Consider the following 13,872-nt stretch of genomic DNA (forward strand, 5'->3'; position numbering starts at 1 on the left):
TTCTCGCTTAACTTCGGAGTTCCTACGGAACCCGAAGCCAGTGAGCTCCCAAAAGGCCTCATGCTAGGTACGGATGAGAATATACATATAAAGATCTCTCTTACGCATGTCATTAATTATGTACATCAAACATTCAAATAGGGTTATATGTTAAAATGGTCCGTTTATTTTAGTCATTAGGGCAATTTAGTCTTTGTGCTTTCAATTTGGCCAATTTAGTCCTTGTGTTTATCTTTGTTAGCCAATTAAGGACATTTTCATCTAATTTTTGTAATTTTTTTTTAATTTATAATAAACATATTTATAAAAGTATAATTTATTTGATTTAAATATTTAAAATGAAATAAAATTAAAAATTAAAAGAAAAATGATTCTCCTTCCAACTCTTTGACCTCCTCCCTAACATTACCCCCTCTCTAACATTACCCCCTCTCTTTTCTATGTCACAACCATAATCATTTTTCAGATTGGAAGTTTTATTTCTTATATGTGTTATTTCTCATTGATTTGCATTTTTATGTAAAGAGAAAGGGTAATTATTTTTCATATGATTTTTCTTATGAATTTTTAAAAAGAGATTGAATGAAATGTCCTTAATTGGCTAACAGAGAAAAACATGAGGACTAAATTAGCCAAGTCGAAAACACGAGAACTAAATTGGCCATATGAATATAACACATGGACCATTTTGATATTTAAGCCAAAAAAATTCCAATAGGGGTATTTTAGGCATTTGATAAGTTTTAAATGTGTGAAGCCAAACATAATTAATGAATTTGTTGATGTGGAATTTAGCCGAAGGGTTTCATTCGAGTAAAAAACTTATGTTGGGCTTTACGTGGAGAAAATTAAATTTTAGGGGCTAAAGTCATATTTTCAGAACCCTTAGACAAGTTTCCAATTTTTTACATTACACAAAACATGGGCCCTATTGCGAAGAAAAATAAACAAAACAACGAAAGGCTGTACGCTTATCTCAGATTCGCAATGCTGATGCTGGTGAGCTCTGTACGAGAATGGATATTCAGTGGGTCCGGACTTCGAATGGATTTCATGCTTCAACCAAAAAAATTAGAAAAAGAAGAAGAATGGATATAGTTCATGCCACCTGGGTTTAAACCGCGTCCTCAACAGTTTACATACTATTTATTGATTAATTACTTGGGTTAACTGCACCAGTCCTCACAGATTTTTGGCTTAAAATATTCCTCCAATACTTGTCAATCTTTTGATTCATCATAGATTGCCTGAACTTTCATCTCCAATTTTTTATATTTCATCATTGATTGCCTGAACTTTCATCTCCAATTTTTTATATTTCAATTTAATTTTAATTATTTTGTTTTAGATCCTTCAACAAATAGAAAAGAAGATAATATTGCGAGCATGCACCTGGGCAAGGCAACTGCTTGGAAGCTCACTTCCTTTCATGTTATGCGACCACGTATCATACCAAAATCACAAGACATTCATATCTATAAATACCAATCAACTGGACGACACTTTCACCAACCAAATTTGTTTTATAATCGTTCTACCATTGCTTCAAAGTTTATTATTCTGCAAACACGCACACCAATTCTAGCATTTTTGCTCACATTTCTCTGCATGCATGGGGGATCCCGCCAATTCTAGCAATGCCTATGGCCCTGCCTCTTCGGCCTACAGAGGCGTGCGCAAGAGAAAATGGGGCAAATGGGTGTCGGAAATCCGCGAGCCTGGAACCAAAACCCGAATTTGGTTAGGCAGCTTCGAGACTCCAGAGATGGCGGCCGCAGCGTATGATGTGGCCGCGTTACATTTCCGGGGTCGCGAAGCGAGGCTCAACTTCCCTGAACTTGTCAACAACTTGCCTCGCCCTGCCAGTTCCACCTCTGATGACATACGCATGGCAGCACATGAAGCAGCCTTGATGCTGAGAGGTAGTGGTGGTGGTGGTGGTGGTGCGGCTGAAGGTCATGAGGTTGGGGGCTCCAGCTCAAACGTCGGGCAGGTCAGGGTGAGGCTGTCGCCGAGTCAAATCCAGGCAATTAACGAATCTCCCTTGGACTCGCCCAAAATGTGGATGCAAATGGCAGAGCCTACGATGTTCTCTAATGACGTTTTTGAGAATCAGTGGGAGGATATGCAGAATGACTCTCTTTGGGATCCTTAATTAGGTAATTAACGTTTACGTAATAGTACAATGACAAAATATGAACTATATATATATAAATTTCCTAAAATTATAATTTTTTTTAGTATAAAATTGTGTGACGTAGTTAATTTGAGTAAAATATATGAGCTATATATTCAAATAAATCTTCCAAACAGATACAGCTTCATTAAAAATAAAAATAAAAGAGATGGGGGACAAGTCTACCAATTAAAAGAGATTGATAAACTTTGAGCTTAATTTGTTTCGAATTGATTGATCAAATCAGCAGATTAAATAATTTAATTGTCTATGGAAAGAGACATTCTTGGTGATCCAATATTTAAAAATTGGATTGGAGGGACACTGATGATTGATCAAGTAGTTCCGGTGTGGCAGTAGGTGAGGTGGAATCGATTTGTGTTGTATGAAGGACCACAAACTCTTTGGCTACTTTTTAAATTAGCCTTATAAGAGTGTACTCGATCGTGTGATTTCTTTTTCTTGTTCTCATTGTCTTTACATTATTTGTTGTAATGGAAATAATTTGTCATTGAGATTAGTGTACGTAATAGTATTGTGTGGGCAATCACTTATTAATTCCGACTAAAGTGTATGTGTACTATTAAACATATGAAGAACTACGCATGCGACTATTGCTGAAGAGTTAATATTGCTTAATCTTTTTTCATTTAGAAAAAAAAAAAAAGAATATACAAAGAACTACGTACAAATTTCCATGCCTGTTTCTGAGAAATGACAAATATGAAATTGTTAAGAAATGGTAATTAAGTATGAAATGCATTTTGTTTCCTTTTCCAATGAGTGGTTTATTCAAGATATAACAAAAATAAACAACAAAACTATTTGGACAAATAAAAGTAACACATCTATCGACACTTTTCCTAATAGATGTGAGCTCTACTATATCATGTGTGAGCATCACCTGTATTAGAGAATGTCTAATAGCATCATCCTAAAATAAAATTCTGTTCAGCTTTTCACTATTACTTTTAGAGAAAACCCATTGGTTGACTTTATTGGCATGTCAATCTTATGACTAAGAAGACCAAGAAGAACTAATTCAAACCTGATCAGAAGTTGATAACTAACAGAGAATTTCAGTGGGTAGTGGTACTTAAAAAACTTATCAAGGGTCACACCATTCTCAGTCAACGTACATGCATGACAAACTCAGTTTTAAAAATCAAACCTCTTGTGCTTATATCGCTTGGACAGATGCTCTCTCTGTCTCTGTTGCATTGATGAATGTTACTAAGTTACTTGATACTCATTCGGGCACCGAACATTCCTCGTACTAAACAGCTTTACCCTCTAATGCCCATGGGTTTAATTCCTAAGAAGTTCCTCCTCCCGCAGGGGTGAAATCGTTAGGGATGTTAGAAGTCTTGCCCTCGATCATGTCAGCCAAAGTTTGGCAGATCAAATTTATCCACTAGGTTCTTGATTTTTAGTTCCACCTGCTTCATGAAGCGCTCCACCCACTTCTTTCTCTCCGTCTCGTTGTTCTCAGCCTTTTACTGTCTCCAATACTGGAGGACCTTGGGGAAGACGTCACCAGCTACGCTGTCCAAATGGAACGGTTGTAAACCGCCATGTCCTCGATGAGTTGTGATTGCATGGCCACCACCATCCACGTCGAACAGATGGCCGTCCTAGCTCTAGGGTTATCGTCTCCTTGTCAACTTTGACAACTGAAGAACAAGCTCTGCTCTTCAGGGACATTATTGCTTTGGCTTCAAGCTTTGAGAATGTGAGAGATTTTTTTTGCTTTCCAAAGTCTGAGGGTTTTTGGTTGATTTGGGTTTCAATGGTTGGTTGAAAGTTGAAACTTAATTGGGGACACAATCGGTGTGCTTTATGTTATCGAACTCACTATCTACAATATTCGAACCTTACACATCTTACTTATAAGTAAAAAAAAAAATATCATTAAACCATACTGCAAGTGTACAAAAAGTTTATCACTTACGTTTACATTAAAACGAACTGCAAGAGCCACTCAGTAGTGCGGTCTGGTGGTATTCCTCTTCACTTGGAAGTGAGAGGTCTTAGATTCGAATCTCGTGGATGGTGAATTCAATACCAAATTAGGTTTCCCATTGTGTGGTTTAGCCGAACTCTCCCTCCTCTTAGTGTAAAAATATCGATGTATTAAAAAAAATAAAAAGAACTGCAAGAAGCACCTGATTATAATGGTATCTTTCACCACCTTCCTCTTTCTCAACAATTTGATTGGTGTATTCAATTGGAAGTTTGAGATATTTTATATCTTTTATAAATCTAGGGTATTCAATTAGTATTTTAAGATATTCTCTAAAATTTGAAGTGTATTGAATCAGGATTTAAGTTAGTTTATTAAAATCCTTAGAAATCCAAGTGTATTCAATTAAAATTTTAAAGGAGTTTATAACATTTCAAGTATATTCAATTAGGAATTGATTTCAAAGTATTTTAAAAAGTTTGAGGAATTCGAGGAACTTTGAGAAATTTCGTAGCATATTTTAAGCATTTGCAAATCTCACATCTTCCCTTGAGATTTTGAGGGGATTAATTCAAAATTTTACATGAAACCTCTACAAACAATCAAACTCCATCAAAATTAGGATAATAAACAACTAATCCAATTAGGATTTACTTATAAGAGTGAAATCTTAAGTTCGATTCTCGCGACGGGCAAATTTGAACCACAATATTACTAGTCCATTATAAGGATTTGCCCACTCTCTTACGTCCTTAATGTAGACAGCATCGTTTGTTCATAAAGTAAAAAATTAGGATTTGGTTTTGATACTTTTCTTGGAAACGAAAACCAACGCTTTCCTTGTCATTTTTGTACAGGGCACCACTCCAAAGCCCTTTTGGATTTGTTTCCTCCGGCCAGCCCAATTCTCTCCACGAGCCCAGCGACACACGGGAGCCCACTTCAAACTTTCTTCGTGCTTTTCTTGTAATTTTTCCATCGAAATCCACGTTAAACTCCTAAGCTATATTTCTGCAAAACTTATCAAGGGATTGTCAATATGTTAGTTGAGGATGGTCTTAATATGTAAACTTAGGTGCGAGATGCTTTTTTCCATACCAGTTGAAATCTTCGGCACAGCTTTGTCGAGACCCAAATAAATACAACCTAGTCATGAATCTCTTTAAATAATGAATATCGAACTCATTTCCTTGATGAGCAACAAGCCTCTTACCCACTCCATTATGGGACAGCTAACATCATCGCCACTGCTACTGTCAGAGGCTTCTTTCATCAGAAATCTAGCAACTCTGTTCTGTCTTAAGCAATTTCCTGAAAACAGTAGATAGAGCAGCAACAGCAACAACAACAAAGTTTTTTCCCACTAAGTGAGGTCGGCTATATGAATCCTACAACGTCATTACGCTCGATTCTATGTCACGCATTCCGTTAGAGCAAGAGAGAATTCCAACACGATGAACAAATCGACAAAGAAACAAAAAACTGCTGCTTCTTAGCACCTCATTACAGAAGATACATCTTCCATTTTCAGAAGTTCCTTCGAATTACTCGGACACCTAGTAATACAGTGGACAAATTCTAATTTACATCATCTGAACAACTTGTATGGTCGAAATCACACGATACTAACCTACGTTGAGGTAACAGTAAACGCTCGGGAGATCTCTAGAACACAAAATTAGACACCTAAAACTGTTCGATACTTTCAATACCCTCTGCTTTGCAAGTTGTCTTATAATGTCCAGTTTGGTTACACCGGCTACAATGGACAGTATGTTTCTCGCGATTCAGGTCCTCTACACAAATTCGTTTCTTTTCCGGTCGTCCTGGCTGTCTACGAAACTTGGGAGGTCGCACGACCTGGATATCGTCATCCATAGAAGCCTCATCTGTCTTTCTCCATTCAATTTTTCCTGGGATAGGGTATATCTCCTGAGCATATGCTTCGCGGTAACTTGCAACTGTAAAAACTTTCTGTGTAAAGGCGTGTACATCTTTTCGACAGGAGATGAGGGCAGCCACAGCGTGGGGACATGGTATCCCATATAGCTGCCAATCACGGCAGGAACAACAATGGGTGCCAATATTCACAATGTCTGATCGATCTGGTGAAAGAACCTCAAATTCTACTTGATCAGACCGAAGGACCTGATATGTGGATGCATGGCTGATGGCTTCTATGATACGCTTCTCCGCAGATGGAGAAAGTACAGAAACCCACGAATTACTCTTCAAACGCCGTTCTTCAAACTCAGCCATCAATCTAATATGAATTGTCTCAATCACTTGGATTATGGGTAGCTCACGAGCTTCAAGAATCCATCTATTAAACTCCTCAATATTTGATGAGAGATGACCATAACGTGTTCCTTCAAAATACACCAATGCCCAGCGGGAAGGATGAAATTGTCGTAGCCATTTTGCAGCTTCCGGAGATGCCTCCTCTATTTCAACCATCTTTTCTTTAAAGCCAATAGTGGTAGTGGCATATGCAGCATTCCATAGAAGATGAACAAGCCTTGAGTTCTTGAACTCTTTTCCAATGCTTTCACTCAAGTGGCGCATGCAAAAAGCATTTAAAGAATTTGGGAACTTCCTTCTTACTGCATCTGCAATTCCCTTATGTCCATCAGATAAAAACGTGAGCTCTGGCATATTCTCACTGTTCATCTCTAGTGCCTTATGCAACTCTGACAGGAACCACATCCAGCTTTCATCATTTTCTACATCAACAACACCATATGCAAGTGGAAATAATCCACCATCCGCATCAAACGAAGTTGCAGAGAGTAAAGTACCGAGATATTTACTTTTTAGCTGAACACCGCCCAGACCAATGATAGGCAAGCAACCATTCAGAAATCCATAAATGGACGCATGAAAGGACACAAACAACCGGTGGAAACGGTGATCTATACCAGTGGTAAATACCTCTGCAATGCTTCCAGGGTTGGTCTTCTTTATTTGTTGGCAGTATGAAGGAAGAAGGCAATACGCTTCCTCAGAAGAACCATAAATTGCGGCAAGTCCTCTTTCTTTTGCACGCCAAGCTTGCTTATATGGTATAGTAATCCCATATTGCTTATGGATGTCATGCAATATATCCTTTGGTTTGTAATTGATGTTACCCCGCAGGCGTTCTTCTATAAAACTGACAATCCAATCAACGGAAGCCTGATGGTGCCCATTGTGTGCATTTCTCCCACAAGTGTGCGTCCCTTCAAGGCTTCTTATTGTAAAGGTTGGGGCATTAGGAAGCTTCACAGCCCGGATACGCCATGGACAGCCATCTGTTGCACACTTTGCAAAGTAGCGGATAAGGTCACTTTTTATGATGCGAAGCTCAAAGTGTTGTGCAATTGCAGCTTCTTTAATTGCATTCCTAAAGGCCTTGACATCAGGGAACTCTTGACCGACAACAAATGTATGGTCCTCCATGTGGCAAACAAAACCAATCAGAAGCACAATTCTTCAACGTAATCATCAACTGTTCCAATGATTTGCTTCCTGGAAAGCGAAAAAATCTTTGAAGAACATCATTTTGTTGCGTCTGACTGGAAACTGCCAGATATACATTCTCATAGCAACAAGTCTGCAAGAAGCCAGTTCCCCTATCAGTAAATTAGAAAAAACACATTGATTAGCCATTTCTCATGCTCTAACTGATTCTTAAAATTTCTTTGGTGCTCTTCACCCGTTGAAAACTCAGCAAGGCTTCTTTCGAAGAACCATATAACCTCTTGTTCTTCTCAAATTAAACGAGAAAACAAATCAATATAAAAAAAGTATATTTTTCTTGATGGGTAGTGGGTACAAAAGATACATTATAATAAGCAACTAAGGTATTAATGGCAACATTTTAAGAGAACAAAAGGCGCTGAATTTACAAACTTCAACTACATATAGCTATTAATAGTAAAACTTCAGAGTAAAATACATAAACGAAATCAGGAAACAATCCAAGAACAATAGTTTAAATACATACACTAATGTCAACAAGCTAATCACGTTTTCTATATAATCAAGGTACCAGAGCATGTTTGTTAATTATTGAATACTTTTATTGTGTTTAAAGTTTAAGTTCCAAAACACATCAAGGAAACATAACAAAATTCAGTCCCCTCTGTGTGTTGGGGGTCGCCAGAGCTGATAAGACGTATATACACATCATCCTAAACAAAATCAAAATGAAACACGGTAAAACTTATCAACAATTACAGACAAACTGCTGAATTACCCCCATAAAAAATATGAATCAACGAAAACAAAACTCCATGTTAAAAAATATTGTACGTAATTTGCACTTCCAGTGTCTAAAAGAAAGATAAAAACTGAAATACATGTACATGACACCTTAAACTTTGTGAAATTATTATCATCACTATTCTGCTTGCATGGAGCATGAAGGGGACTGTATTGATAAAATCACATTATAAACAATAATTAATTCCTTCAATTTACTAGGAAACAAAATTATAAAACTCAGAACTCTACATCTGCTTGACAAACTTACAATTAAGAAGACAAATTAAAAACATTGATGAAAAACCATATGCTCTCGTTACTAGAGGGTATGACATCCTTACTTGCATAAGACACCATATTGGTAACATCATATTGAGAGAAACCAACAAATCACTCTTTTGGAATTTGTTGAATTATAAACTAATATAAAAACTCCATTCTGTACACATCTCTCCTATACCATAACGGCTACAAAGACATATGAAAGAAGCTAACTAAAACTTTCCGGGAACATGAGCTGGGATATTGCAGAAGTTAATTAGAGAATCAAGCAAGCATAAAAAAATGCAAACATTAATCGAGAACTATGTATTAGTGCAGAGACTATAAGTCACATTCATGCAAGTTATCCCTATAATGCAAAGTGAGGGCATAGCTGAAGGAAATTACCGTGGAGAACCATGGTAGTTACTGTACTTTATTGGCTTCCCAGACTTTCTCTTGCAAGTCCTTAACCTGGTCGAAAACCTTTTGCATTAATGCAGGGAACACTTATTATAACGCATATGTTAATTCCAACTAAAACTAATGCAGAACAATGCAAACAAATCCCCTGTAACATGACAATAACTCGACCATCCAAACAAATCCCGAAAACAAACCAAACCCGCATCAGAATTCGCATTGAACGATATACAAACCAATCACAGTTACAAGATTTCATAGAAATCCAAACAAAATTAGACAGAATCGAGACAACCCAATATCAGAGACTGTTCAAATTCTCAGAATGTAGAGAAGCAAACTGAAAAGAGAAGCGTCTGAAAGATGTCAACGACTATTCGGCTTTGATGTTCTTCTTCTGAAAGGGTTCCATGAGAAATCAAATTCTATAGAAATTCCGAACTCAAATCTGTGTTAAGCAAAACCTAGAACCTCATTTTCCCTGTTCTTCCCAATACTATTTATCAACAGATAAACAAACAAATCCAAGAAAAATTGGAGTCAAAAGTTCTATGACGGCTGCTTACCCGGTGATGGTATTCCTTCCGCCGCTAACAGCGTCTCGGTTTGCCTCTTCCGGCGGTGATGAGAGTTCAAGTGAGGCTGAGAGAGGGATACACAGGACAGGAGAAAGATGCCTGCTTTCCCAAACGAAGAACACAGCCCACGTCATCCGATCCAACCCGAACGAAAACTAGTCTTTGGCAGACCAAAGTACCCTTACGTAACTCAGCTCAAAACGACGTCGTAAGGCTACTTCGCCGAAGTGCTAGGGCAACTGTAGTGAGGGCAAGGGTGTCAAATCAAGCCCCCTTGACATGTCAATTCATTAAATTAGCTCCTCCAAATTCCAAAACTGTGTGCTTCAAATGCAAGAGGGTCCCACTTGGCATTATCTGGTATTTATATTTATTTATAAGTAAAAAATTTTAGATTCGACAAGTTCGGTTCATATACTATTATGAAGTACCAATAACATAACTTTTAGTGTTTTATATACAATATTGGTGTTTACTATTTTGTCCTTCTAATATTAAAGCATAGTTTTTTTTTTTTTTTTAGACAAACGATAAGATAATCTACATTAAATTCAATTCAACTATGGGGAGGGGAGAGAGTTTGAACTTGGGTTGAAGAGGAAGACCCTATCCACCACATTCAAAATGTGGTTTCTTAGTTATGTCATTTAACCCAGAGTGTTTTATTTATTTTATTTTTAATTTAACCATAAGACATTCTCCCTGAATATCATAGGTTAACAATCTCACACCCTAGCTCTCAATATCTCTCCCACCGATAACAATCTCTCAAAGTGTTTTCTTTGTAATTTTTATACAAAGAAGAAAACCCTAACGTTCTATTTATATGTATAGGCTTTAATTACATCAAGGAATCCTTCATGAACAAATAAACCTCACTAAAAAGGCTTTAAAATGCGGAAAAAATAGGTAACAAGCAAAGTCGATCGCCCGCTCAAGGCTGCAACTTGCATTAGAGCAAGTCCACCGGGAGCCATTAGGCCGGCACTTAGCAACCTTTTTGGCCCGGCACCCAGCCAATTTCCTTCAACCTAGCCCAAGCCGTCCCATAGGGCGGCCCAGAATGTACTGAGCCAAGGCCCGGGCTATGTGGCGTCATGCTGACGCCGGCGTGATGTCACATGTCGTTTAAATTTTTTTTTGTGCCAGGCGCATGGAAGACACGCGCGCATGGGCCCAAGTAGCGGATAGCGTCGCAGAGGCGAGGCCCACTGTGCAGGTGCAATATGGGGTTCTGGCGTGGGGACACGTGGCTCCTCTGTGTCCGTTGGATTTCCAACGGCTAGTTTTCTGGGCCGTTGGATCTCCAACAGTAAAAAATTTGAAATTTAAAATTAATGATTACTGACGTGGCACAATGACCGTTCAATTTTCAGATTAACAGTCCAGATTTTTCCGCCGAAAAAACTTTAAAAAAATAAATAAAATGTCAGAAATTAATAATATTTTTTTATAAAGTCAAAAATTAAAAATAAAATTGTTATTTTTTTATAATAAAAATAATAAATTTTTAATAAAATTGACGAGGCTATATTTTTTTAGGGGTGGAGATGCATTTGGCCTATTACTATTCATTAGAGTTTATCACTGTTCACTGAGTGAATTAAATGGGCTGGGTGCTAGCGTATTTTTTTAGGGGTGGACTTGCTCTTATGTGCGCTTGTTGTTCCTGCTAGTTGTTGTTGAAGAAGTTGAAGTTTCACCATAAAAGCAATTGGCAATATGGAAAGTAGCTCAACCTCTTATAAGCCTTTGCAAGGTTCTTCCTCTCACCAATGTGGGATTGATTCTCAATACACTTCCTCACGTGTAGCGAATTTTCAAGCCTAACACGTGGACAACACAAACGAGGTGACATGAAGCGCTTTGGCCATTGGGCTCCACACGTGGACAACTTGTTCTGAGACTACAAAGAAGTTGAGGTTCCACCGTAAACCAATCGGCAATATTGGGAATAGCCCAACTTTTTATAAGCCCTTGCAAAGTCTCTTCAATATGAGATTTATTCTCAACCCTTGTCTTCACTGACCGGTTGCTCGGTTGGCCACCCATACCAGATGTTTCCATTCCACCTTCATAGTGATCCAATAATTCACAACATAAAGAGTGTCGTCACAATTTAAAGAGCCAAATTTGAAATCGGTAAATAACACCTATATTGTCATTACTTTATCGTGGGATTTAGGACCCTGAAAGTTTCCCCTCAAAATCTAGTGTAATTTTCAAACTTCTTTCTTCACAAGTTTGTTTTGTAAGTTTGAGTTCACTTGGTGCCTAGAAATGGACTGGTTTTGATAGTTCACGAGAATCAAGGCAAGTGAAAGAAGAAATGAATAAATTTGTTTAAATTTGCAGTCATGAATGAAACTTATACCTTCAATATCCACAATAATGTAGGTTATCATCGATACTTTATAATTTATCACCTTTAATTCCTATAAATTATATATATATATATATATAAATCATTCATCTCTACTTTTATTTTTTATCTTAGTATACTTTAAATCAAGTTCAAATCTTTTGCACCTAAAATCTTCTGTGACCTCTTTGTAATCTCTCATTTGTTGATATCTAGCCATTTATTTAAACTCCATTTAACAGTATTAATTAACTCTTCAACTTATCTCCTCAATTAAAAAAAATGAAAAACTAAAGATAAATTAAGTCAAAAAGACACTGTTATTCACGTATATAGGTCATAGAAAGGCCACATAAAATGTAACTTGAAAAAAAAAAAATTCATGGCCAAAGGGCAAGATACCAAGGCAGCAAACACTTAGTATATTCTATTATTTATTTATTTTTGTTCTATATTTGGCTACACTATTAGTGTTCAATTTTATAATAAATAAGGTAATTAAGTATTATTAGGGGTCCCAAATGGACCAATGCTGCATATCTTCGTAGTCCATTGACTCGACATCACCTTCGTAGTACTTGTTTGGACTGGAATTATCAATGTCCCACAAGTCTCCCCCTAACGACGACGGAGCCTCATGGCAATGAGCCCTGCACATGTATTGCATCCACATCTTTGGCGAGTCCAACGGCGACTCATTAATCGCCTGGATTTGACTCGGAGACAATCCCACCGTCACTGGCGCTGAGCTCAAACCCCTCGACGAGTCACCCGCCTCCTCCGTTGGAAATGCCTCCATTGGCAGCTGCTGTCGTCTAACCCTCAATGCAGCCTCTTGAGCCGCTAGTTGCACGTCCATTGCGCTTGAACTGGCCGGCCTCGGCAGACTATCAGCCATTTCAGGAAAATTAAGCGCCGCCCCACGCCCTTTGAGGTGCAATGCCGCTGCATCATAGGCCGCAGCTGCCATTTCTGGTGCCTCGTAGCTTCCTAGCCATATTCTGGTTTTCTTTCCTGGTTCGCGGATTTCGGACACCCATTTGCCCCATTTTCGCTTGCGAACTCCTCTGTATCTTGCCGGAGAGACGCGGCAGTCTGCAGCCTGGGATTCCATTAATGAAGGGGTTTAATTAATTTCTCGGTTTTGTGATCAGTAAGTGTTTGTTGTTTGATTAACAATTATGTGTGCACTTATGTCTCCTTTATATATATATATATATATATATATGTATACACGTATCTAGGTATGATCGTGCGGTGATTATTAAATCATTAGGGGAGAGGGTGTGGTAGAGTGACTTTCCGAGTAGTTACACGTAAGTGGGAAGATGCTGGCAAGTGGCAATTGATGCACGTGCATAATTTCCATGGCAATCAAATAATGCCACGTGATTATGTTCACACAGCCATAGTTTACTTACCGTTTGTGCTTGTATAAGTGCAAATATGTTGCATGTCATTGTCTAGGACTGTGAACGTAAATAAATAAGATATGGGTAATTATACCACTTGGTATATACTCTAGTAGTTTTTTTTTCTTTATTTGTAAGTGAGAAATTTTATATTTAAATCTCGTAAATAACGAGTTTGATACCAATCTTTTCATCTGCTATTTAGTGTAAATATATTGTTGTGTAAAAAAAAAAAAACAAATCCTATAATCAAACCAAAGTGAAATACATACAATAACTAGAGCCCCTAACTAATAACGTTGAAAATTATGAATGAAAAATATAAATAACCCATTAATGCAGGAAATTATATAATTAACTAATGAGCAAAATGTAATTGTCATCTTTGGACGGTAAATTAGGAATGAAAAATCAGTTCAAACTTTGACCTCAAAAAAAGAAAGTTTGCTTAT

The 13,872-nt window shown here is 37.6% G+C and overlaps 3 protein-coding genes across 7 annotated transcripts; 1 reads left to right on the plus strand and 2 right to left on the minus strand.

Moving 5' to 3' along the window:
- Positions 1–1,230: 1,230 nt before the first annotated feature.
- LOC137718114 (ethylene-responsive transcription factor ERF021-like) lies at positions 1,231–2,798 on the plus strand. Its single transcript, XM_068457623.2, has one exon. It carries the CDS (start codon positions 1,613–1,615, stop codon positions 2,153–2,155), a length of 543 nt encoding a protein of 180 aa, XP_068313724.2. The 5' UTR covers positions 1,231–1,612; the 3' UTR covers positions 2,156–2,798.
- A 2,810-nt stretch (positions 2,799–5,608) lies between these two features.
- Positions 5,609–9,796, minus strand: LOC137738545 (uncharacterized). 5 transcript variants are annotated; one of them, XM_068478100.2, is made up of 3 exons: positions 9,635–9,796; positions 9,054–9,119; positions 5,609–7,731 (listed from the first exon to the last, which is right to left on the minus strand). In XM_068478100.2, the coding sequence occupies exon 3, from the start codon at positions 7,575–7,577 to the stop codon at positions 5,826–5,828; it is 1,752 nt and encodes a 583-aa protein (XP_068334201.2). In that variant the 5' UTR covers positions 7,578–7,731; positions 9,054–9,119; positions 9,635–9,796; the 3' UTR covers positions 5,609–5,825. The 5 variants fall into 5 exon arrangements, with proteins under 5 accessions (XP_068334201.2, XP_068334202.2, XP_068334203.2 ...); XM_068478101.2 differs by having other exon boundaries at positions 5,609–7,750; positions 9,635–9,792; XM_068478102.2 differs by having other exon boundaries at positions 9,054–9,131; positions 9,635–9,776.
- A 2,513-nt stretch (positions 9,797–12,309) lies between these two features.
- Positions 12,310–13,198, minus strand: LOC137728699 (ethylene-responsive transcription factor ERF022). Its single transcript, XM_068467443.2, has one exon. It carries the CDS (start codon positions 13,120–13,122, stop codon positions 12,517–12,519), a length of 606 nt encoding a protein of 201 aa, XP_068323544.1. The 5' UTR covers positions 13,123–13,198; the 3' UTR covers positions 12,310–12,516.
- Between the last annotated feature and the right edge of the window lie 674 nt (positions 13,199–13,872).

This window comes from Pyrus communis, chromosome 15 (assembly GCF_041283825.1).
Source record: "Pyrus communis isolate YQ-2024b chromosome 15, ASM4128382v1, whole genome shotgun sequence".
NCBI classification, from domain to species: Eukaryota; Viridiplantae; Streptophyta; class Magnoliopsida; order Rosales; family Rosaceae; genus Pyrus; species Pyrus communis.